Source organism: Eptesicus fuscus, chromosome 25 (genome assembly GCF_027574615.1).
Source record: "Eptesicus fuscus isolate TK198812 chromosome 25, DD_ASM_mEF_20220401, whole genome shotgun sequence".
NCBI classification, from domain to species: domain Eukaryota; kingdom Metazoa; phylum Chordata; class Mammalia; order Chiroptera; family Vespertilionidae; genus Eptesicus; species Eptesicus fuscus.
The window spans coordinates 11591484-11616413 of NC_072497.1; the positions used below are offsets into that span (position 1 = coordinate 11591484).

At 55.4% G+C, this 24930-nt stretch overlaps 2 protein-coding genes and 1 long non-coding RNA gene across 3 annotated transcripts in view; 1 reads left to right on the top strand and 2 right to left on the bottom strand.

The window, feature by feature from the left end:
• MTMR10 (myotubularin related protein 10) overlaps positions 1-9992 on the bottom strand; it is a 27801-nt gene extending 17809 nt beyond the window's left edge. The window contains exons 1-5 of the mRNA XM_054713259.1: positions 9725-9992; positions 9142-9202; positions 4529-4665; positions 4337-4409; positions 3046-3188 (exon numbers count right to left, since the gene is read on the bottom strand). Of these exons, the coding sequence (XP_054569234.1) occupies positions 3046-3188; positions 4337-4409; positions 4529-4665; positions 9142-9202; positions 9725-9784 (474 nt within the window). The 5' untranslated portion in view covers positions 9785-9992. The remainder of the gene's footprint in view (positions 1-3045; positions 3189-4336; positions 4410-4528; positions 4666-9141; positions 9203-9724) is intronic.
• Positions 9525-24930, top strand: part of LOC129148337 (uncharacterized) — a 21713-nt gene continuing 6307 nt past the window's right edge. Inside the window, exons 1-2 of the long non-coding RNA XR_008555401.1 lie at positions 9525-9598; positions 13777-13895. This is a non-coding gene — a long non-coding RNA (uncharacterized LOC129148337). The remainder of the gene's footprint in view (positions 9599-13776; positions 13896-24930) is intronic.
• TRPM1 (transient receptor potential cation channel subfamily M member 1) overlaps positions 14100-24930 on the bottom strand; it is a 35983-nt gene continuing 25152 nt past the window's right edge. Inside the window, exons 21-27 of the mRNA XM_054713258.1 lie at positions 23881-24132; positions 22899-23073; positions 22273-22293; positions 21271-21415; positions 20599-20801; positions 20189-20321; positions 14100-15784 (exon numbers count right to left, since the gene is read on the bottom strand). Coding sequence (XP_054569233.1) covers positions 14557-15784; positions 20189-20321; positions 20599-20801; positions 21271-21415; positions 22273-22293; positions 22899-23073; positions 23881-24132 — 2157 coding nt within the window. The 3' untranslated portion in view covers positions 14100-14556. The remainder of the gene's footprint in view (positions 15785-20188; positions 20322-20598; positions 20802-21270; positions 21416-22272; positions 22294-22898; positions 23074-23880; positions 24133-24930) is intronic.

A 24930-nucleotide genomic window follows, 5' to 3' on the forward strand; every position in this document is an offset into this window, starting at 1 on the left:
TGAGTCCCACCAATGGCACGCAGGCGCTCTTGGGTGCATCCGCAGCCTCGGCTGCTCAGCAGCTCCCTGGAAGCACTTCTTCAGGAAAAACCCACCGAACGCTGCGCCCTGCAACAGCCCCATCACTGCTGGTCCTCTGCTGCCCTTTTCTCAGACTGTCTTCCAGTTCTGTCCAGTTCTCTGCACGACCACAGCCACCTCTGTAAGCTCCTCTCACCTGATGGCATCTCTGTGGCTTCCCTACATTCTGGAAACAATCCCCACACTTAGGAATTCTCCCCCGAAGGTGGATCCTGACCAACAACTCTGCTCTCGGGATAGAACCTGCTGTGGCTCCCAGATGCCTCCACAGCAACGTCAACCCTCCTGACTCTCCACAAGCCGGCTCTCCTCTCCTCGACCGCCCTCGCCTTCCCAGCGTCCCCTCAGTGCCCCTGCACATGCTCCGTCTGACATGGCCCAGCCACCTTCCCTGCCACACGCTGCTCGGGGAAACCGCTCCCCACCGCCCCCCACAGGCTGTGTGTGTGGCTGCACCTCCACGCTAGTCCCATTATAGCTGTGAGAGTCAGTAAACAGTCAGACACAGGCTCTGTCTTCCTCCCGCGGTGAGTCCATTCCTCGGGCTAGCTGCCGCATCTCTCCCTCACTCAGCGGCCAGGGACTGAGCCTCCGTGTCCTGGCCCCGGGGAGGCGGCCGTGAGCAAGAGCGACACAGACCCCCGTCCTCACTAAGCGTGGGTCCAGGGGGAGACAGACAATCGACAGGAGGGTGAGAAAGCCGGAGTCAGAGCAGTCTCAGGGCTACAGGAGCCGGAAACGCAGCCGGAGGGCGTTGAGCGGGCAGTGAGGACGGGCAGGTCAGCGATGGAGAGGCAGAAGCGGGCCCTCACCGCAGACCCAGCGGGACCTGGCGGCTCTGCATTCGCCATCTCGGCAGGAGCGTCCTGCGCTGGAAGGCCTGGCGGACAAAGCGGTTAGTAATGTAACAAGGAGATGCTCCGGCCAACAGCACTGTGCCGCTCTCAGACCTTCAGAAAGCAGCCACGTGCCATTGGTTAGAGTGCTTTATGGCCACGGAGCAGGAACAAGCCACTATCTGCTGGGCCCAACCCCACACAGCCCGTTCTATGAAGCCCTGAAACACGGCACATCGCACAGAAGGGTTAGGAGACAAGCGTTACGTCTGCGAGCACGGGGAGGAGAGAAGACTGTAGAATACAGTGAGGCAGGCGCCGTCTAACCACGCGCATGTGGTGGACGGGGGCGGGGGGGAGGGGGGAGCACAACTGAGCTGGGTGCTGGGTGGAGGGGTTACGAGAGTGCAGACCTCCTGGGGTTGATCGAGGGCATCCCTGGGAGCCAGACAAGGCACCTACACGCGTGCCCTGGGCTGCGCTGCGGGTGCTGGTCTAGGGCATTCAGAGAAGGGAGCCAGGAACCCCCTTCCCTCGGCTTTCCCGGACTCTGTTAAGAGCCTCCGCCCACAGGCCTCGCTCCCATCACTAAGTCTGGAGGACTTGCAAAAGTAGGTCTCATTTGCATACATAATTACTCTCATTATGCAATGTCCTCCCTAAGCATCACCCGGTTTACCCAGCAGAGAGCTCGGAACATGTTATTCTAAAACAACTCACAAAGTCAGCGTTCCCCGAGAAAACTCGGCATTCGCGTTTCTAGGAGAGAACACCACGCTGGCGCTTCCCCACTCACTAACTTGAGATGAAAACCTTCCCCAGAAATGACAGTGAGCTAGAGTTTTTGTTACTAACTCACGAAGGAATGGAGCTTTGGTGCCACATGCGACGTAACCCTGTGCTGGAAGACGAGTGAATCAGGGCAAAGTGTTCTCTCTATATTCCAGCGCCTCTTCTGTTCCCTGCGCGCCCGCCTCAGGACCACATAGAAGGGCTGGGGCTGCGGCAGCAGCTTTTAGATCTGGGACAGCGGGGAAGGGTTTCTGCCAGAAACGGGTCTTGGGCCTAGAAAGCCGGCCTAGCGGGCTTGTGTGGACAGTTCAATGAGCCCCCCACTTCCAAGCAGCACAGCGGACAAGGGACACCCTGACGCTCATCCATCTGGCAGCCAGTCCTTTATGTGGGAACATCTTTTATGTTGCTACTCTGTACTGTGACTTAATTTCCATTTGTTGGTGCTTTATTTTCTCAACTAGACCTGGCACACTGCTCAGACGGCTCAGGAGCAGGCCAAATCATTGTGATTCCCGTCACTGAGAGTGTCACCTGATAGACACGGTCGAGAGTGGGAGCAATGTAAACTTTCTGGAAGAATACTGGGCCACTGTATCAAGTTCTTTCTTTAAAAATACCATGTTCTGGCCCTACCTGGTTTGGCTAAGTGGATAGAGCGTCGGCCTATGGACTGAAGGGTCCCGGGTTCGATTCTGGCCAAGGACACATGCCCAGGTTGCGGGCTCCATCCCCAGTGGGGGCATGCAGGAGGCAACCGATCCATGATTCTCTCTCATCATTAATGTTTTTCTCTCTCTCCCTCTCCCTTCCTCTCTAAATTCAATTTAAAAATATTTTTTAAAATATACCCTGTTCTAAGTCGGGCTCCTGAGTTCTGTGCTGTCACTAGTCTCGACATTCTATGCTCTGAAGTCAGGGTTTTCATCAACAGAACCCTGATCCTTAATCGGCTGAATTACTAGTACATATTTAAGTTCAACAAGGTAACTTAGCTACTTTTCAATCTTTTCCATCTTTTAAAAGAAAGAAACCAACCGGAAATGGTCTTCTGTAAAAGACGCACTCATCTCCACAATACTTTGCACTATTTTAGGAGCTGATAAAAAAGTATATGGAATATTTTAAAGCAGCGAAAGAGTCCAAGAAAATAGTTCTATTAATATCCCTGGCTTTGAATTTACTTAGGAAGATATCTGACAAATTCCTCTAAAAAAGAAGAAAAAAAAATGTGGGCAACTGAGAAATGCAAACTTCCTCAGAGAACTGAAATGGATCGGGATGGTGCACAGCCCAGGACCCGATCGAGCTGAACCAGAACAAAACCAGCCATTACCTTTTTGGCACTTTCAGGCCCTGATTCATCAAAGCGAAACCGGACGATCCTGAAGTCTTTACAGTAAATGATTAACTCGGTTGGATTGAACTTCAGTTTCTGGTTGGGGCCCAGGACTTTCTGCTTCCTCTTGTGGTCATTTACTGAGAGAGAAGAGATCACAGTGTGAGAACGTTATTTCTTGTTACTGTCTCTGGAGCACCCTAACGCGTGCGAGTGATGCCAACTGGAAGGACAGCCACCCCTGAGCACCGCCTCCCGGGACCCTCACAGTACTTATCTGTGCGTCCTTGCACTTTGGGGGATCGATTTTATTTATTTATTTTTTATATATTTTATTGATTTTTTACAGAGAGGAAGGGAGAGGGATAGAGAGTTAGAAACATCGATGAGAGAGAAACATCGATCAGCTGCCTCCTGCACACCCCCCATTGGGGATGTGCCCGCAACCAAGGTATATGCCCTTGACCGGAATCGAACCTGAGACCCTTGAGTCCTCAGGCCGACGCTCTATACACTGAGCCAAACCAGTTAGGGCTGGGGATCGATTTTAACTTTGCTTTTGAAGGTATTTAAAGTGATTGTTTGCACACCAACCACCACCATCTAGATACATTTTATGATTAAAATTTTAATTTAAAAGAGGACAAATACTAGAAAATATAAAAAGCGATTCATTTTATAGCTCCATTTTAAATTAATTTTTTTTACCTCTGTCTTTCATGAACGTTCCTGGGATTTAAAAAAAAAAGAAAAAACAAAGAGAGAAAACCTATAAAAATAAACTTCCAACCCAAGTATCTGAGTATCTTCAAGCATTTCTTCCAGGGTAGAATCAGCTTTAGGGACTAAGTAAAGAATAATATGGCCCAGCCAGTGTAGCTCAGTGGTTTGATTCCCGGTCAGGGCACATGCCTGTGTTGCGGGCTCCATCCCCAGTAGGGGGAGTGCAGGAGGCAGCCGAGCCATGATTCTCTCTCACCATTGATGTTTCTATCTCTCTCGCCCTCTCCCTTTCTCTCTGAAATCAATAAATATATACAGACATCTATATATATAAAAGGCTAAGTGACCGTCCGACTGTCCGGTACATATGACGCACACTGACCACCAGGGAGCAGACGCTCAATGCAGGAGCTGCCTGGCTGTGGTGACTCGGGAGCGGCGGTTCTTGGGTGACTCACCCCAGAACCAGAGAGGAGGGAGCCCGATTTCTTCTAACTAATTTCCTTTCAATGGGCATGAATCTGTGCACGGGGCCACTAGTATACATATGAAAAGAATAACATACCTGTGACGATTTGCTCAATACACGTTAAAGGGACATCATGTTCACCAAGAAGAAGGTTTCTGTAATGGAATTTCTGAAATACAAAGTTATGTTCACGTCAATTCTTTTCCCATTAACCTCGCACTGGTGATATTAGCCTTAAGTTACTCCTAGAGTCAAAGGCCTTGGCACAAACAGCATACAACAACCTACCTGTAATGGCATCGGGTCATCTGTAATGAAGGAAATTTTGAAGTTACTGCATATCAGCTTTCCCCACAGATCATACTGGCTCGTGTCCGTTGCAATGCATTTTCTCACAAAGCTGACTTCATTCACAACAATTTCTCCTTTAAAAAAAGAAAGCCATCATTGTGTGCGCTACCTCTCCACGTGTCAGCAGGCGCGGTGTGACCTAGGAGGCCTGTCAGGATGGCGACAGGAAGAACCGTGAGCACCTGCACCCTCCGCTCCACTTGGAAGACCCTGACACGGGGCACGGTGAGCGGGAGGTCTGAGAGGCTCAGCCGATGGGCGGACCTGGGCCTGCACTCTGCCCTCCTCACTGAAAGGCATCTGGAGAGGAAGCCAACTACACCCCCCCCTTCGCCGTGTCATTTGATGGAATATCTGTGTTTCATTACACACAGCTAGATCTCCCAAACCTATGTCTTTGATTTATTTTTTAAGAAACAAGAAAGAGTTCAGCTTTACCCTCAAAAGTGATGCTGCAATCTATTTATTTTACGTACATGCCATAAATCCAAATAGAGTTTCCCTCTGCACTCCAATGACCCCTTTGTTGGTGGTACAACTTTACAATATCATTTTAGAGTTAAAAGGGAAGATTAAAGAAAAGCAAGAAACCAAAATACAAGGGAAAATGTGCTTTCAAGAGAATAATTTTCCACAACTATTTAAAGCCTGTTTATCATTAATTCTAAGTTTCAAGGTCTAAAGCTCCATCAGACCCTGAGCCATTTTTAAGCAAATAGGGTGCGGATCTGCTTGGTCTGTTTCTGAGGATGCAAACCTCTAACAGAAACAGACAGAACCTGCTTGCTGACAAGCCCCAAGCACCGGCCGCGTCACGAAGATCCCAATTACAGGCCCCACACAGCCCTCTCTACGCGACTACGGCACACACAGCCTCGGATGCCGGACAAAAGGTCGATTCATGTCCCGGGAGGAGCCGGACAGTGTGAGATTTCATCAGGCTGTTCAGACGGGTGCACAATTTAAAACAGGAATTGTTTATTTACTTCTGGAACGCTCCATGTAGTATTTTCAGACTGTGGCTGACCACGAGGAGCTAAAACTGGGGACAGCAAAGCGCAGGCTAGGGGGGACTCCTGTACAGAGCCAGTGCAGAGGCTGGCAAGGTGGAGCGTTAGCCAGTCAAGGAGGTGAAAGAGCTGGTCCTGCTGAAGCGGGTTTTACTCACAGAGCTTCCCGAACAGTTTCCGAGCAGGAGCTGCAAGGTCCAGAGACTGACTGAGTGAGGTGGGAGTGAGGACGTGAGCCGGGCAGCAGCAGCCAGGTGGGGAGCCCCCACTCGCACGGGGCAGGTGAGGCACAGCCTGGAGCTATGGCGCTGGTTGGCTGCACTGCTCACGGTGCCTCGTGTTTGCTCTTCCTAAAGCAACGTGCCCACGAGTCAAAGCACTACCCCACCAGCCTGCATCCTCTCTCAGAGCCACCCCCGGAAAGACATGAACACACAATGCATCCGAGAGAGAGGGTCTTTCCTAAGGGACGCACGGCCCAACATGAAGCAGCTCACAGAGAGGCAGAACACAGAACAGCACACAGGGCCGAGGTGCCATGAGGGTGTAGAGACACACGAGACCTCCACCACCAAGGGCGGTCTTCATTCCCAGACGGCCCACGGCCATGCGCTTCCCTGATCCGATTACAAAAGCCTCCGACAATCAGTGCACTCACCATCAATGGGCGTGTGACTCTCACCATGAAAATGCCGCTGGCCCCGCCGAGGGGAAGAGGGACAGAGCGGAGCCGACACGCAGCCTGAGCAGGATGGGCCTTCCCGGATGGGCCTCCCCGCCCCGATCTGGCTCAGGTGACCTTCCTCTGCACCCTTGTCGCCCTGCCTTCCTCCCGGGGAGCATTTCCCCAACGAACTGACGCTGTCCGGGGCAGGGCCGTCTCCTCCAGCTTCCAACTCCTCGGCCTGAAGCAAGGACCACGGGTTCGGTGCCTGCAGAACCGTGAGCCCGGGGCCAGACGGGCGCCCGGCCCTGCGCTCAGCGGGGAAGGTGCCAGCAGAGCGGCGTGCCTGGTCACCCGTGAGGCCTGGGCACCTCCACGCTGCCTCCGGACGAGGTGCCAGGCTGTGCTCCACCCGCTTCCACTCACCACATCCCCGTGCAGACCTGCTGGCCCTCGGGCCGCCAAGGTGACTTAGGCCCCGTCTCGGGCTTTGAGCTTCATGAAGCAGGCGAGCTGAAAACTCCAGCACACACCACAGCCTAATTACACTGTTCGTCAGGTTCTTTTTTTCTCTCTCTCTCTCTGCTTCATAAAAGGAGGCTCGTTTTAAATTCAGGTTCACGTTCCTACGGAGCCGTCGGTAACCGAACACAAACAATGATTTTGTGTTCTGATCCTCATCTGCTTACTGGATTACGAGTTCAAGCCCTGGGCAGCTGGGGGTAGGATATCCTTGAACCCCAGGCGCTGTGCCAAAGCAGAACATGCGAGACTGCACGGGGAACAATGGCTTCTTGTCCCGGGTGCCACGTGAGGCCACAGGTGACCCGCCACGGCTCCGCGTGGTTTCTGACTGCTGAAGGCGGGGCCGTCGCTGCTTCCCTCACTCCACTCGCCCCCTCGATTGACGGGGAGGCTGCGGAGCAGAGGAGGAGCAGCGAGGTGCCGGGGGAGTCGGAGAGGGGACGTGACAGGCGAGGCAGGAAGCCGAGACCACGACAGGGCGGCCAGACGGAAAGAAACCGGGAAGCGTGGGGGAAGGACAGATGAGAAGGCAGGCGGCAGACACGCTAATTTGGGGTTGGCTGGAAGTTCTGGAAGGACTAGGCTAAGTGCAAACAGAACGCCGAGGCCACCACGCGTGCAAGCTCAGAGCCACCGCAAAAAATCAACATGGGTCAGAAGGGCCAGACTTAGCTGCGACTCCCGGACAAGCAAACCACACAGTCAGACAGGCTCACAGCTTCCCCAGAAACCTGCGCCTTTTAGGTAGAAAGGGAAGTTTTTAGGTTAATTCTACAGAACAGATGACCCCCGAGGGGAAGTCCTTCAAGCCTATTGACATTAACATTCCCATAAGCTTGTCTCAGATGTAAAAGCGACGTTTTAAAAACCCAGCCCTGCATTTGCAGCCGAGACCATGTTACGTACGGGCGTCAAATCCTAACGCTGAAGCGGGAATGAAGCCTGACGAGGGGCCTCGAAGGTCAGTCTTGTTCTAACCCAGTGAGTCTCCACGGGAAGGACATTGTGCCCCGGGGGGGGGGGAGGGTTGGGGGGCAGTTTGGGGGACAATGGAGACTCGCTGGTGGTCTCAATGAGGCGGTGGAAGAGGGGGCCCCCACCCTGGTGGAGGCCAGGGATGTGGATAAACACCCTGCCCAGCACAGAACAGCCCCCCACCCCCCACGAGATGATGGGCCCCAAAACAGCAAGAGGGCCTCTGTGGGGAAGGCCCTGGCCTTTCTAGACTGCAACACGTGCACCTGCAGAAACAGCTGACACCTCCGGGAAAAACACAAAAAACAACAATCGCCAAGTCAGGAATTCAAAGTTCACTGAGCTGTGTTACTGGTTTCCACAGACCCAGACGCAATCAACGCCGCTTTTCGTGCTAGTACAGCGCCGGCCAGACAGGCGGGGCAAAGAGTACTCCACTACCTCAGTCATCAGAGCCAGCTTGGGGAAAAGAGCGGGTTCAGCCCCGGCTGGTGGCTCAGTGGTTAGAGCTCCAGCCCGAGGACTTGAAGGGTCTCGGGTTCGATTCCCCGTTAAGGGCAGGTGCCTGGGTGGCAGGTTCCATCCCCGGCCCCTGTTGGGATGAATTTGGGAAGCAACCCAGGGATGTTTCTCTCTCTCTCTCTCTCTCTCTCTCTCTGTCCCCCTCCCTTGCACTCTCTCTAAAAAATATCAATGGGCCCTAGCCGGTGTTGCTCAGTGGATAGAGCATCAGCCTGTGGACTGAAGGGTCCCAAGTTCCATTCCGGTCAAGGGCACATGCCCCGGTTGTGGGCTCGATCCCCAGTGGGGGGCGTGCAGGAGGCAGCCGATCCACAATTCTCTCTCATCATTGATGTTTCTCTCTCTCTCTCTCTCTCTCTCTCCCTCTCCTTCCTCTCTGAAATCAATAAAAAAAATATATTAAGAATAAAAATAAAATAAATCAATGGGCCCTGGCCGGTTTGGCTTAGTGGATAAGGGTGCCAGCCTGTGGACTGAAGGGTCCCGGGTTTGATTCCGGGTCAAGGGCTTAAAAAAAAAAAAAAAAAATCAAAGGAAAAAATATCCTTGGATCAGGATTAACCCCCCAAAAAAGGGCATTTCAAGAGACAAGGAAAGAGGGCTGACATTCTGGGCCACGTTCTAGGATGCTTTCCGTTTTCAAGGACAAACCCCAATAGAAGCATCCCTTTCCGATGATGTTGTTCCAAGCAGAGCTTTTTTTCCTGCGGGCCGCCCCCCAACCCCGACCCCCGCTGGTTAGATTATTTTTTTTTAACCCGATAAAGTTTAAAAAGTGAAAAGAGCAGTCAGACGGGACCCACACCCGTCCCTCCGCCAGCACGGACCTGCCAGCACCCCCAGCGAGCGCTCACCTGGCAGCAGCACCGGCTCCAGCTTTTTAATCTTCGGCTCCGAATCAAACTTGTCCTCGGCCTGAAACACGGGCGCAAACGGCACCATTCAACACGCCCCCCCCCGGGAGGCAGACACCAAACCCCACGCTCTGCTTTCTTCGCGGTGGCCCCAGGGGACGGACCCCGATCCGCACCCGGCCCGCCCGTCCGTCCGTCCGTCCGTCTGTCCCCCCTTCAATCCTTTCCCTTTTTTTTTTTTTTAACCAAGTTCTTTTTAAAGATCGACTCGGGAGTCGGACACTAAGACATCAAAGGACGGGCAGGTGCCCCAACCCCATCAGGTGCCCGCGAGCCCTGCGGTCAGTCACGTGGGCGGCCGCCCTGGGGGCGACGGGACGGGACGGGACGGTCGCTGGGCTCGTAGCTCCGGGCGCAGAATGGCAGCGGCCGGCGGAGTTTTACAACTTTTCCCCGAGTGAGTGGGGGCTCTGGCACCCGCGCGGCTGGGGACAGGGGGACGGGGGGACCAGGGGACACGGGGACGGGGTGGCCTCCGGGTCCCCGGCTCCCCGGAAGCGCGGAGGAGGAGGGGGCCGTGTACCTGGGGCGGCGGCAGCAGGTAGGACCTGAAGGTGGGTCTGGGCGGCTTGAGGGAGAACATGGTGCCGCCGCCGCCGCCGCCGTCGCCTTCCCGCCCCGGCCCGCTCGCCAGCCGGGACCCGCCGCGGGCTGAGCGCTCCCCGTGTGGCCAGCCGGGCCCGGCGCACGGACGGGCGGGGACGCGGCGGAGCGCCCGCCCGAGCGGGGAGGAGCCGGGGCAGAGTCGGGACGGGGCCGACGGCGACCGCCCGGGCCCATCCCCGGAAGGGGCCCCGCGCCCCGCCCCGAGAGACGGCGCGCGCGGGGCCGGCGGCCGGGCGCTCTGGGCCTCTAGGCCTCGCCCGCGCCGTCACGCGGGGCCGGCGCCGCGCACCCGCCGCCGGGACCTCCTCAGCGAGGGCGCTGGGGGGAGCGGCGCGCGGCAGCCATCTTGGGCGCGCAGCCGGGGGAGGGCGCGCCTACGGTGGCCCGCGGGGGTCACGGCGACCCGCAGGGGTCACGGCGGCCCCCAGGGAGCTACGGTGGCCCGCGGGGGTCAAGGCGGCCCGCGGAGGTCTTGCCGGCCCCCTGGGAACTGCGGCGACAGCGGGAGTGGGCCCGTGACCGTGGCGCGGGGCCTCCTCTGTGGCGTCTGTCCCTCTTCTCCGGGGACCCTCTTCCCTTGGGTGCTGCTCAGTAGTCACCCCGCTCGCGCGATCACTGTTGTGTGGAGTCGTGGAGTCGAGCCCAGCGTGGGAGGGGTCGGCTCTGGGAGGGGGGACCCGTGCAGCCCGGGACAGGTGAGCCTGGGAGAGGGGACAGGTGAGCCTGGGAGAGGGGACAGGTGAGCCCGGGAGAGGGGACCCGTGCAACCCGGGACAGGTGAGCCTGGGAGAGGGGACAGGTGCAGCCCGGGAGAGGGGACAGGTGCAGCCCGGGAGAGGGGACAGGTGAGCCGGGGAGAGGGGACAGGTGAGCCCGGGAGAGGGGACAGGTGAGCCGGGGAGAGGGGACCCATGCAGCCCAGGACAGGTGAGCCTGGGAGAGGGGACAGGTGCTGCCCAGGAGAGGGGACAGGTGAGCCTGGGAGAGGGGACCCGTGCAGCCCGGGACAGGTGAGCCTGGGAGAGGGGACCCGTGCAGCCCGGGACAGGTGAGCCCGGGAGAGGGGACAGGTGAGCCCGGGAGAGGGGACCCGTGCAGCCCGGGACAGGTGAGCCTGGGAGAGGGGACCCGTGCAGCCCAGGACAGGTGAGCCTGGGAGAGGGGACAGGTGAGCCCGGGAGAGGGGACCCGTGCAGCCCGGGACAGGTGAGCCTGGGAGAGGGGACCCGTGCAGCCCGGGACAGGTGAGCCCGGGAGAGGGGACAGGTGAGCCCGGGACAGGGGACCCGTCTCCAAAGCACATCGCGGTCGGGCTGCAGGTGGAGCCCCCTCAGAGGCCCCACACCCGGGGAAGATGGGGTGCGGGGATGCGGGGACTGCTGCCTGAAGACTTAGGCCCGCCACCCAGACCCCTCCATCTCGTCTGTTGACTCCCACCCTCCTTGTATTAAACATTAATGCGGAAAAAGATGTGAAACAAGCTGCCTCCTTTTTCTTGCTCATCGCACCTGTAAGGGTGTGAGTGGGCAGCTGAATGGCCAGCACCCTCGCCGAGTGGGGGCTCCCACGGGCCATGGATCAATCATTGCGCAGAGCACAGGGGCTTCCCCACGTCGGGCACCAGGCACCGGGCATGACTGAACTCAACGGGGCCTGAACTGGAGCAGCCTTTGGGGGAGGCGGGGCATGTGACATTTTGGTGAACCTGGGAGTTGAGACTAGACCCTTCTTAGGCTTTGGAGAATAAAACCCTGATCCATTTCACCATTCACATCCCAGGGAAGCGCCAGTGTGACAAGTGTTGCTAATGGAAATATTTAAAATTTTTCAATTAAAATTCCAAAGGTTGCCTTTCTCCCCCTCCTCCCCCTCCTCCTCCTCCTCCTCCTCCTCCTCCTCCTCCTCCTCCCCTCCTCCCCCTCCTCCTCCTCCTCCTCCTCCCCCTCCTCCCCCTTCTCCTCCTCCTCCTCCTCCTCCTCCTTCTCCTCCTCCAAATAAAGTATTTTGTATTCAGAACCCTACTGGTCCTTCTGGGGAACTTGTTTGCGGGACACAAGACTCCATTTTGCACAGGAACCAAGATTGTGTTTTAAAATGCTAAGCCCGCCCTAGCCGATGTGGCTCAGTGGATAGAGCATCAGCCTGTGGACTGAAGGGCCCCAAGTTCGATTCCAGTCAAGGGCACATGCTCAGGTTGTGGGCTCGATCCCCACTAGGGGATGTGCAGGAGGCAAGCCCATCCATGATTCTCTCTCATCCTTGATGTTTCTCTCTCTCTCCCTCTCCCTTCCTCTCTGAAATCAATAAAAGTATATATATATATATATAAAAAAAAGTTAAGCCCACTGGGTTATAGGTGTTAAAAGCACTATTGTGCACATACATTAAAGGTTTTTCTTAATGAATAGTTAGTGATTGATCTACATTAAATGGATTAAACAAAACAAAGAGAAAATATCAGATTTGTGGCTACCTGGTTGGGGGAGGGGGAAAGGGGAGAAATGTGGGTAACGGTCCGACCTTCCAATGCATAACTGGGATAAGTAAGTCCTGTGGGCGTCACGTACAACATGATGGCTGCAGTTAGCACGATTGTGTGTATACACGGAGTAGCCAGATTATGATGATCTCTGAACACATAATAATCTGGCCACTCAGTGTATATCCTATATAATAAAAGGCTAATATGCAAATTGTCCCCTCGACCAGGAGTTCGACCAGCAGGCAGGTCGGACAACTGCCCATGTCCCCTCCCCCTGGCCAGGCTGGCCGGACCTCACCCATGCACGAATTCATGCACCGGGCCTCTGATATGTGTGTGTGTATATACATACACATACACTGAGTGGCCAGATTATTATGCGTTCAGAGATCATCATAATCTGGCCACTCAGTATATATGAACGCTGTTAAGAGTAAATCTGAAGAGTTCTCATGACAAGGAAAAAAATTATTTTGGCTTCTTCTCATTATGTCCACGTGATGATGGATTCGAACTAAACTTATTGTGGTAACCATGTCTCAATCTCAGTGAAATCGTAAGGCTACACGCTTTAAGCTTATACGGTGATGTATGTCAGTTACATCTCAAAAAAGCTGGGAAGCAATGGATGATTACCCACGCATACTCTTCAATCAATATGTGCGTGTTTCTTTATTTTTACTTTATATATATTTTTTATCAATTTCAGACAGGAAAGGAAAGGGGGGAGAGAGAGAAACATCCATGATGAGAGAGAATCATGGATCGGCTGCCTCCTGCATGTCTCCTACTTGGGATGGAGCCTGCAACCCAGGCATGTGCCCCGTCCAGGAATCGAACCGTGACCTCCTGGTTCCTAGCTCAATCTCTGAGGCATGCAGGCCTGGCTGTTTTCTTTTTCTTTTTAAATATCTATTGATTTCAGAGAGGAAGGAAGAGGGAAAGAGAGCCCTAACCGGTTTGGCTCAGTGGGTAGAGCGCCGGCCTGCGGACTGAAGGGTCCCAGGTTCGATTCCAGTCAAGGGCATGTACCTTGGTTGCGGGCACATCCCCAGTAGTGGGTGTGCAGGAGGCAGCTGATTGATGTTTCTACCTCTCTATCCCTCTCCCTTCTTCTCTGTAAAAAAATCAATAAAATATATTAAAAAAAAAAAAAAAGAGGGAAAGAGAGATAGAAACATCAATGATGAGAGAGAAGAGAGAATCATTGATCGGCTGCCTCCTGCATGCCCCCCACTGGGGATAGAGCCCACAACCCAGGCATGTGCCCTTGACCGGAATCGAACCTGGGACCCTTGAGTCCACAGGCCGACGCTCTATCCACTGAGCCACGCCGGCCGGGCTGTTTACTTTGTTTTTAAAGGGCTTGCTCTGTGACGTGGGTTTTCCCGAATAGGTTTTCTTCGACTCTGTAACCGTCCTGTGTGACCACGTGGTTGAAAAGTGGGAAAACTCTGACCTGACACTAAATCTTACGACCGTTTCAGGTACCTCTGTGTATCGGCCCGCCTGGGCTGCCGCCACAAAACACCACAGGCCGGCGGGGTGGCTGCAGCCACGGAGATGGGTTTCTCACCGTTCTGGAGGCTGGGAGCTCAAGACCACGGTAGGTCTCTGGTGTGAGCGCTTCATCTGGCTTCCAACACAGAGGCTGTGTCCTCACAGGGCTGTGGTGGGAGGGAGGTGGGGAGGGAGGGAGGGAGCGAGCTCATGAGTGCTGGAGAGCACTCTGGTATCTTCTCCTTTTTAAATAGATTTTTATTGATTTTAAAGAGCTTTTTGTTTAATATATTTTTATTGACTTCAGAGAGGAAGGGAGAGGGAGAGAGAGAGAGAAACATCCATGATGAGAAAGAATCATGGATCGGCTGCCTCCTGCATGCCCCCTACTGGGGTTCGAGCCCACAACCCCGGCCTGTGCCCTGACCAGGAATCAAACCGTGACCTCCTGGTTCCCAGGTCGATGCTCATCCGCTGAGCCACGCCGGTCGGGCTCTGGTGTCTTCTTCTCAGGGCACTCATCCTTTATGGCCTCATCTATCCGTAATGACCTCCTAACGGCCGTGTCTCCAGAGACAGTCACACTGGGGTCAGGGCTCCAACGTAGGAATTTGGGGAGGACACAAGGGAGCCCACGCCGTGCCTGGAATTTCCATCCCGTGTCCTTTCAGGCCGACGTTTTTGGAACCTGATGATGATGATCAGATGGCCAAGAGGGTGCTGGTCCTCTGCGGCTCTGATTTCAAAAGCCGGAGGAGCCAAGCGCATCAGCATTCCGTTTCGGCGGGAGTTTTCTCTCGCGTGGTCTCCGTCTTCATTCCACACGTGGCGACGAGGCTGCCCACGCTGCCGGCGTGCCCAGGTGCGTCTAACCTGCCCTGCACGCCCGGAGCCCTCCTGGGGCGGCCGTGTAAACTCTTAGACCTTAACGACGGGAACCCCGGCGTCTGGTCTGCGCTCACCGTCAGCAGATTCCCTTTCTCCGCTCGCTCGGTCACGGCCAGGGACAGGCGAGGCGTCCAGGGGACCCCTCGAGGGGCACAGCGAGCCTCCTCCGTGTCTGTCGGTCGGTCTTGGTGCTCCGCCAGCCGTGCGGCTTCTGACACCGCGTAGGGGGGGATGTCGGTGCTGCGGGACCGCGTGATCTTGTGAACTTGGTATTTCCACTCCGCGGTCCACGCCTGATCCAGGATCGATCCGTACCCCGCGCCCCACTGGCTCACCCCGCCGACCAGCTTCCTCCCGTGGGAATACACAAAGCTCGTGGACTCCAGGGTCTGACAGGCATTGAACGCCTCATTGGGGTCGGAGCGTGGCCTTTTCATGTCCCCGGGGGGGCCGGGCACAGCCCCCTCCATCGCTGCCGTTCCCACCGTGAGCTGCGCGTTTTGCAAATCCGATTTCTGCTCTGCGGGCAGGGCCTTCGTTTCTTCTCTTCCCCTTTCCCAGTCCGCCTGCCTTTCGTCCCCTCCCGCATAAATCCCTGTTTCTGGGCCTGATTTTGACTCCGACGGGTCCTCGATGTTGTCTAACGCCAGTCGACTGCCCCGTGGCGTGGCTGGGGCGCTCCTGCCCGGGGAGAGGCGAAGGCTGCCCTGCCTCCCCGGGACCAGGTGCACCTGGGGGTCCTTTTCTTCCTTCCCACGGAAGGAGCAGCCTCTCTTCGTGCCGAACCCCGAGCCCAGTGGCCTGGAGAGAGAGGCGTCGTCGCCCGGCTCCTCCGCGGGGAAGTGGAAGCGGTACCCGCCGGCGCTGTCGGCGCTGTTGACGCTGCTCTGCCGCAGCAGGAAGGTGGCCTCGCACTCGGAGGAGGCGCGGGAGCGCGTGTGCATGAGCTCGGACCTGTCGATCCCCGCCAGGGTCTCCAGGGCGCTTGCCATCCGGCCCGACAGCTCTTCCAGCTGCGAGAGCCGCAGGTCCACCGTCTGCAGCGCCGTCTTCATGAAACTCTCCCGCTCGTTGATCTCCTCCAGCCGCATGGACATGTTTTCAACCCTGGCCAACAGCAAAAGAGAGGCTTACTCAGCTGAGATGGTGGCATCCTCAACAAAAAAGCAACATTGTGTGATAGTTACACTAGAGGCCCGATGCACGAAGACTCGTGCAAGAACAGGCCTTCCTTCCCCTGGCTGCCGACACCGCCTTTCCGCCTTCCCATGCTGCCCAGAGGCCTGGAGCAGGTCTGAATGCCTGCATCGTTGCCATGTCGACGACTCAAGTGTCCTGCCCCACCCCCAGCCTCTCAGTGCCTGCGTATGCAAATTAACCCACCATCTTTGTTGGGTTAATTTGCATTCTCACTCCTGATTGGCTGGTGGGTGTCGTGAAGGTACGGTCAATTTGCATCTTACTCTTTTATTGGTGTAGATGTTTTTACAGTCTTTCTTCTTTAAAAAAAAATTATTATTGATTTCAGAGAGGACCGGAGAGGGGTGGGGGGAATAGAGAGAGAGAGAGAGAGAGAGAGAGAGAGAGAGAAGCATCAATGATGAGAGAGAATCATTGATGGGCTGACTCCTGCATGTCCCCTACTGGGGATGGAGTCCACAACCAGGAATGCAACCAGCACCTCCTGTTTCCTAGGTTGACGCTCAACCACTGTGCCATCCTGGCTGGGCTCCATTTAAATTAGATTGAAACCATTGTACATAACACTTCCCATTGCATTCAAATAGCAGGTACAACACTGTATACACTGCGGGACTTCTGGAGCAACTTCCAAGAGAATACCCATGAATAGACGCTTCTCTGTTACAACATACAGGGTCGAAGTTCAAGTCCTCATGCTGAGAGTCCCTGTGTGTCCAAGGCCAGAGCTCTGACACGGGGAGCCGTGCAGTCAGCCAGCCGTGAAACCTCGTTTCATACGCCTTACGCCGCCGTCAGCTCTTCGCGGACAGCCACCCCCCTTCGCCTGCGAGGCATCCCGGGAATCATACGGGAGCGTTTCCCTAATGACAGAGCTCACTGCTCCCATAAAGTCATCATGTTCCGTGGGAGTCCTGGGCCCGGCTGGTACTCACGATCCCACAGCGTTTTCTCTCGAGTTCTGAGAACAGGCCTGCCCTGTCATTTCATTCCAGGTCGGCAGATCAAAAAGGCGTCTAATCCAGCCCCGAGTTTCCACCCAACTCTTACAGCCTCCGCCGACTTCTTCCTCGGGGCTGCCTTTTAAGTTGGGTAATTGTAGGGAGGCAGCCCAGGGCAGAGCCCGACCGGGCTTACCTACACGCGAAAGATTGCACAAGGAACACGACTTGAGAGTCTTAAATCTTCCGGCTTTCTCATTCCTTTGTGGGTTTTTTTTAATGATTACCTTTCCTTTTTTTTTTTTTTTAATTGATTTCAGAGAGGAAGGGAGAGAGAGACAGAAGCATCCATGATGAGAGAGAATATTCTACCGGCTGCCTCCTGCACGCCCCCTACTGGGATCCAGCCCGCAATCTGGGCACGTGCCCTGACCAGGAATCGAACTGAGACCTCCTGGTTCATACGTGGATGCTCCACCCCGGAGCCAGGCCGGCCGGGCTCCCTCTGTCTTGTTTGTGCGCCAAGCCGGCTAGGGAGGCCCTGTGAGGAGGAAGGCCCGGTGCTGCCTGTGCCGGAGCGGGTGTGTCTCATTCTGGGGTGTGTCTCCGGCAAAAGCAGAACCACACCCTGTACGCCCAACATGAATGACTAACAGAGCTGGCTTTTTTTTTTTTTTTAATCTCTATCTACCTGATACCTGTATCTCTCTCTCTGGATCAGTTCTCAAAGCCAGGTCAGGAACAAACGTGTCATTCACGAGGCACCCCGAGACTCCAGGACAGAACCCATCCCCCCGCGTGCACGTGACGTCGACTCCTGTGAACGTATAAGCTGAAGACATCCCCAGTGGGATCGTCCCAGACTTCTCCTCCATCCCTGCCTGTTTGTCTTCCTAGCACCTTCTCTCCATCGGAGGAATCACCCACCTCCTTTTCTTTTCTTTCTTTTTTTATGTATTTTTATTGGGTTCAGAGAGGAAGGGAGAGGGAGGTGGAAAACATCCTCAATGAGAGAGAATCATGGATCGGCCGCCTCCTGCACGCCCCCTTCTGGGGATCGAGCCGACAACCCGGGCCTGTGCCCTGACTGGGAATCGAACCAGTGACCTCCTGGTTCCTAGGTCGATGCTCAACCACCGAGCCACGCAGGCCAAGCATCACCCGCCTCCTTTTGATGAGGTGGGTGCGGATCTCTCTTCCGGGGCCTCTTCCGGTTACTGCCTCATGTCTCGCCTTCTTGTCTTCCTGTAAGGGCCTCTGTTCCCAGCATCTTCTCCTCCTGGTCCCGTGGGCAGAGACTGTCCAGTAAGGTGCCAAGGCCACGAGTTGCTGATGACCTATCAAGCCTCAAGGAAACCCAGGACCTTAACTCAGATCCACAAACCTGGCAAGAACCTACGGAACCCATGCCCAGCTGGCGTGGCTCCGTGGCTGAGCGTTGACCTAGGAACCAGGAGGTCACGGTTCCATTCCCCGTCAGGGCACAGGCCCAGGTTGCAGGCTCCATCCCCAGTATGGGGTGTGCAGGAGGCAGCCGGTCCATGATTCTCTCTCATCACGGATGTTTTTCTCTCTCTCTCCCTCTCCCTTCCTTTCTGACATCAATAAAAATATATTAAGCCCAGGCGGCATGGCTCAGTGATTGAACGTCGACCTATGAACCAGAAAGTCACGGTTCGAATTCCCGTGTTACGCGAGGCAGCTGATCAATGAGTCTCTCTCACCATTGATGTTTCTCTCCCTCTCTCTCCCTCTCCCTTCCTCTCTGACATCAATCAAAATATATTTTTTAAATGCATATAAAGTTATAGAAATGGGAGGAACATTGCAGCCTCCAAGGTTTGATTTTAGAGTCATCCCTGGTGCCAAAAATGAGGTGAAAATCATTCATGTGATTTCCCCCGCTCCTCAGCTGGCCTGGTCCGGCTTCTCCGGAACCCTCCTCCTCTCTGTCCCTGGCATTCACGTGTGACTCAGCCCGGGAAGGGAACAATGGGACGGGCAGGAATGCGCTCCCATCCCAGGCGTTGGGGCGCAGGGAAACAGGAAGGGGCCTGTGCCTTCCCACTGCGTGCGCGGGGAGCCCCTGGGGGGAAAAGGCAATTTGGTAGTGACCTGATCATCACATTCCTGGAGCCCGGGTCCAAGAATGGCAAAAATCCCAGCAATGCCGGGGGGAGGGGGCGGGGGACGGAACAGCATTTCCATTGTCCGTGACTGGCTGTGACTCAATCCAAGTCCGTAACTAACTCGAGAGTGGAAATTTCCCATCACGGACCCGGGGTGCCTCCTCTGTCCTGGAAGAAATACCGAGTAGATCTGGAAAGCTCAGGAATCGCATTTCAAACAGTGAGGCAGCATTTCCAAGTTTCCTCAAAGCCCTGGCCGGTGTGGCTCAGCGGCTAGAGCGTCGGCCTGCGGACTGAAGGGTCCCGGGTTCCGTTCCGGTCAAGGGCATGTGCCCGGGTTGCGGGCTCCATCCCCGGTGTGGGGCGTGCAGGAGGCAGCCGATCCATGATTCTCGCATCATTGATGTTTCTCTCTCTTCTCTCCCTCTCCCTTCCGCTCTCTGAAATCAATAAAAAAAATTTTTTTTAAAGAAAATGTACCTCATTAAGGCCAAAGGACGGTGTGAAAACCCTGGAGTTTGGCATTTCGTTACAAGGTGACCAGGTCCAGGAGGGGACAGAGGCCTGGCACCGGCCGCTGCCGGGGGCCGAGCGAGCGTCGCCGGCCTGAGCGAGCACCAGGGCGGCTCCAGGAGTGTGGCCGGGTCTGCTGTGATTGCAGGGCCCTGGACTGGGAATCGCGCCGAGCTGTTCTTTGAGGTCCCCCCGTGTCTTTATGCTTCTCCGTAAACACAGGTGTCTCCGTCAGGAACCTGTAATTCTGAGCGCCCAGGGCTATACGATGAGCTAGCGTCCCCTTACTTAGCACGGCTGCCTCTCCAGGCTCGCCCTCCTACCCACGTTGTTGGTTCAACTCTGGAGCCACGTGGGGGTTTTTTAACCAGTTATCACCCGAGGATATTTTTTCCATTGATTTTTAGAGAGAATGGAAGGGAGGGGAAGGAGACAGAGAGAAACATCGATGTGAGAGAGATACATCGGTGGGTTGCCTCCTGCACGCTCCCCGGCCAGGGCCCGGGCCAGAGAGGAGCCTGCAACCGAGGTGCGTGCCCTTGACCGGAATGGAACCCGGGACCCTTTGGTCCGCAGGCCGGCATTCTATCCGCTGAGCCACACCAGCCAGGCTGGGAGTGCATATCAAATGAACTTGGGCAGGCCCCCTCAGAACGGGGCAGAGGGCCCCCCCCCTTGTCCCCCGCAAACCCGGGCCCTGCGTGGGCGGTGCCGCGCCCCGGGCCCACCTGTCGCAGGTGACGCGGATGCGCTCGTCGCTGGACGACTGCTGCTCGTCCTCCTTCTCCTGGAAGTGCTCCTGCACGCACTGCGCCTCGAACTCGTGCAGCCGCTTCAGCTCCTCGTCGCTGAGAAACAGCTCTGGGCAGCACGCGTGTGTTTGTGTTTTTAATGTATTTGTATTGATTTCAGAGAGGAAGGGAGAGGGGAGAGAGAGAGAGGAACATCCATGAGGAGAGAGCATCATGGGTCGGCTGCCTCCTACTGGGGATGGAGCCCGCAACCCGGGCCTGTGCCCTGACCAGGAATCGAACCGTGGCCTCCTGGTTCATAGGTCGACGGTCAACCACTGAGCCCCACTGTGGGGGGGAGGGGGGGGACGGGCGGGACGTGGGCCCTCAGGAAGGCGGGCACCTACTCAGCCCGCGGTCCTGCTCGTCCTGGTCCCCTCCCCGCTTCCTCCGGCAGCGGCCGCTGAGCCGCAGGGCGATGATGTAGAGGTGGCTCAGGACGATCATGGGCGGAGGCAGGACCGGCCGGTCGTGGAACGTCATGATGAGCTGGTACCGCTGGAACTTCCACACCTGGTTGGATATGGACTTCACTTCAAAGAAGGTGTTGCTTTAAAAGAGGAGACGTTTCCCGTCAGGCGGGGGGAGGATCTCTTACACGATCTTCCCAGAGCCGTTAGCGTTACCGTGAAACGACGACTCAGTGAACTGGCCCCGGCCCGTGTGGCTCAGGGGATAGCGCGTCGGCCTGCGAGTCATAGGGTCCCCCCGGGTTCGATTCCGGTCAAGGGCATGCACCTCGGTGGCAGGCTCCTCCCCGGCCCAGGCCTGGTCAGGGCTCGTGCAGGAGGCAACCCATCGACGTGACTCACATCGATGTTTCTCTCTGTCTTTCCCTCTCTCTTCCTCTCTCTCTAAAAATCAATGGAAAAATAATATCCTCAGGTGAGGATTAAAAAAGAAAAAAAGCCCCAGTGACATTCTGTGAAAATGCGCGGCAGCGTGGGGGCGTTCTGCGAGGAAACGGAAACCCCGTAGAGTGACAGGAACAAGCAGGCGCTCGTCCGCCGGACACGCACTTGAACACGGCGATGAGCAGGTTGACCAGCAGGATGTTGGCCACCAGCAGGTAGCAGGCCATGATGGCCGGGGTCAGCCAGGCGCCCGGGATGCAGGGGGGCAGACGCTTGCCTTCCTCGTCGTACTGGTTGTCGCCGCAGGGAGCTGAAACGGAAGGTGGTCATTTTGTGCTCGCTTTGACGTAGAAGGGAAAGAATCAATAGCTCACCGAGGTTATTACGTGACCTATGTCTTTTTTAATATGATTTTCTTTTCTGTGAAAAATAGCAACTCATATAAAGGAGATAAGGGTCCGGCTGGTATGGCTCAGGGGTTGAGCATCGACCTAGGAACCAGGAGGTCACGGTTCGATCCCTGGTCCAGGGCACGTGCCCGGGGTGCGGGCTCCATCCCCAGTAGGGGGCGTGCAGGAGGCAGCCGATGGATGTTGCTCTCTCCCTCTCCCTTCCCCTCCCTCTCTCTCAAATCAATACAAAAAATATTTTAAAAGGCAAATCATCTTTCCTTTCTCTGCCCATTTGAAATGCCACTTGGATCACATGGGATCTATTTTGTGGAGAAAAGATAGGGTGGTCCCAACAGCCATTAGTGACATAATCTCCATCAATTTCTAGTCTACATACTTCTCATTTATTTACAGTTTAAAAAAACAACTATTGACACCAGAAAACCAGAGAAGTATTTGCACCCAGGATAAAGCCATCAGTAACTAGCTAAGGAAGAGACTAATTAACGAACGAACACGCACACTTCATGGGCGCTCGACACGGGTGGGGAACGTCCGGCCCACGGGCCGTATAAAGCCTGAGGAATTGTGTGGCCTGGCCCCGCCAAGGCATTGGGGGCGAGTTAACGAAATGTTGGAGCCAACAGAGCCGGCTAATTTTTAAGAGGATCATTTTGTATGGCCCGCAAATGATGTGATAAAAATACCCAAACGGCCCTTGGCGGGAGAAAGGTTCCCCACCCCTGGTAGAGTCCTAAGTTCTGTGTAAACTTACGGTTAATTTCCATGGCGTAGACTATACGGCGATTGAGGGAAAGAAAATAATATGGCCGTTGAGAGAAAAGTAAAATGATTAACAACACAAGACATGCAAAGTCTTCCTGCTCTGGAACGACAGATTCACGCTTGCAAACGGTGGTCTGTTTAGAAGAATTGTCCGCATTATTAATTCTAGGAAATATATATACATATATGTATGTACGTAGGTATTTCATGCGTATTTACTTTATCACGTGACATAAGCAATAGCAAAAGCTCAGCAGTTAAAAGCACCGCGAGAAAGACACAGGGCTACCGGCAGATGGTCATTTTAATGTGCAGGTTAGCCCAGTGGTCGGCAAACTCATGCGTCAACAGAACGGCAAACCTCGGCTCTCGACCATTGGGTTAGCCCATCAGGCACCCTCAGTATCCCAACCCAAACACCTCCCAGGCACCAGTAGTACAAAATAAGTATGTAGTAATCAGATCAAGAATCAAAAGCCCATCCGGCGTGGCTCAGTGGTTGGGTGTCAACCCATGAACCAGGAGGTCACGGCACATGCCCTCCCCGCCCTGAGCGAGGCCTACCGCCTGCCTGGGGAGCAGGGAAGCAAGCCTTACTATGAATTCTAGTCTTACGGTCTGTCTGGTCTGCAAACACCTCCCCGTAGATCATCCAGTAGGGCATGTAGAAGATGTTCCGGGCCAGCCTCCAGGAGGGCTCCTCGTCGGGGTGCAGGATGGCCTGGCGGGCGACGCCGAAGCTCATCAGCACCACCAGCATGATGACCACGAAGTACAGCATGTCAATCATCTGTCAATCAAAGTGCAGCATGTCAATCATCTGTCAATCAAAGTGCAGCATGTCCATCAAAGTGCAGCATGTCCATCAAAGTGCAGCATGTCAATCATCTGTCCATCCAAGGAAATGGGTCCCTGATGGTCTCAAGTTCACATGGTTCCTGATCTTGCTCAACCCAAAGACTTCATCAGTGCTCCACAAGGACAAAGAAAGCCTCTTTGCCTGGCCGGCGTGGCTCCGTGGTTGAGCGTTGACCTATCAACCTGGAGGTCACGGTTCAATTCCCAGTCATGGCCCACGCCCCGGTTGCGGGCTTGATCCCCAGTAGGGGGCATGCAGGAGGCAGCCGCTCAATGGTTCTCTCTCCTCATTGATGTTTCTAATCTCTCTCTCCCTCTCCCTTCCTCTCTGAAACAAATAACACTGATTTTTTTTTTTTAAAAGAAGGGCCCTTGTCAGTTGGCTCAGTGGATAGAGCATTGGTCCCAGGTTCAACTCCTGGTCAAGAGCATGTACCTCAGTGGCAGACTCAATCCCTGGCCCTGGACGGGGCGTGTGCAGGAGGCAACCCATCGATGTGTCTCTCTCAAACCCACGTTTCTCTCTGTCTGTCCCCCTGCCTTCCACTCTCTCTCTAAAAATCCACGGTAGAAGGAGGGAGAGGAGGAGGAGGTGGAGGAAGGAGGAAGAACAAGAAGAAGAAGGAAGAGGGAACCAACGACAAAGGAAAGACCAAATGACATGAAAGGAAGCCAGGCACGAGGCGCGGCCCGTGCTAACCGCACCGCGGCGTCTGCAGGGGCCGTGGGCCGGACTCACCATCTTCCCGATCATCATCACGTAAGGCCCCAGGTACTTGTTGACCCCGAAGATGTCCAGGACGCGGATGTACCAGAAGATGATGTCCACGCAGTAGATGACGCGGCCGTAGCCCATGTACGGCTCCCGCTGCAGGCGCAGGACGGCCCCGACCAGGAACACGGAGATGGCCACCAGGTCCGTGATGTTCCAGTACTCCTGCAGCCACACCTTCACCTTCTGGCTGAGCTTGCCCGGCTCCGACATGAGGATCTGAAAACGGACGCCGCGGAGCCATGAGCGGGGAGTGCCGTCTGGGAGGCCTCGTCCTCTACGGATCCGAGGCCCATGGGGGCGTCGGGACATTCCAGGGGACACGGTTCCCTTCCCTGCTCAGGACCTCGAAACACCAGTCCTCTCAGGCGGGCAGAGATCTCTAGCAGCAGCCGGCCAGCGTGGCTCCGTGGTTACGCACTGACCTATGCACCAGGAGGTCACGGTTGGATTCCCGGTCAGGGCACAGGCCCGGGTGGCGGGCTCAATCCCATGTGGGGCGTGCAGGAGGCAGCCGATCCGTGATTCTCTCGCATCATTGATGTTTCTCTCTCTCTCCCTCTCCCTTCCTCTCTGAAGTCAATAAAAACATATTTAAAAAATAAAAAGATCTCTAGGAAGGGAAATTCCACGGAATCCTCTGTTGTTCCTCGATCCCGGGTTTCGCACGCTCTCAGGAAATGCCTTGGGGATGATACCCTCTGGCTGCAGGGGAGGCAGCTGCCTCTGATGTCTTTTCTAATTCTCTGGACCCGCGCCTGTGAGCGGACGTTCCAGGAGGAAAGTCTGGAGCGGAGATGGGCCCGCGTCGTCCCACGGAAGGGAGGCCACCCAGTTGGGAGGACAGAGCCGGGGGCGGGGATATTGAGCTGCCAGGATTCCTCTTGGCAGTTTAGATCGGGGAAGGCGGGGGCGGGGGAAGCTTGATTTTCTCCAACATGAGCTCTTAGCCTTTGAAAAATCGCTGATTAAAAAAATCACTACTTCAGCCCGGCCAGCGTGGCTCAGTGTTTGAGC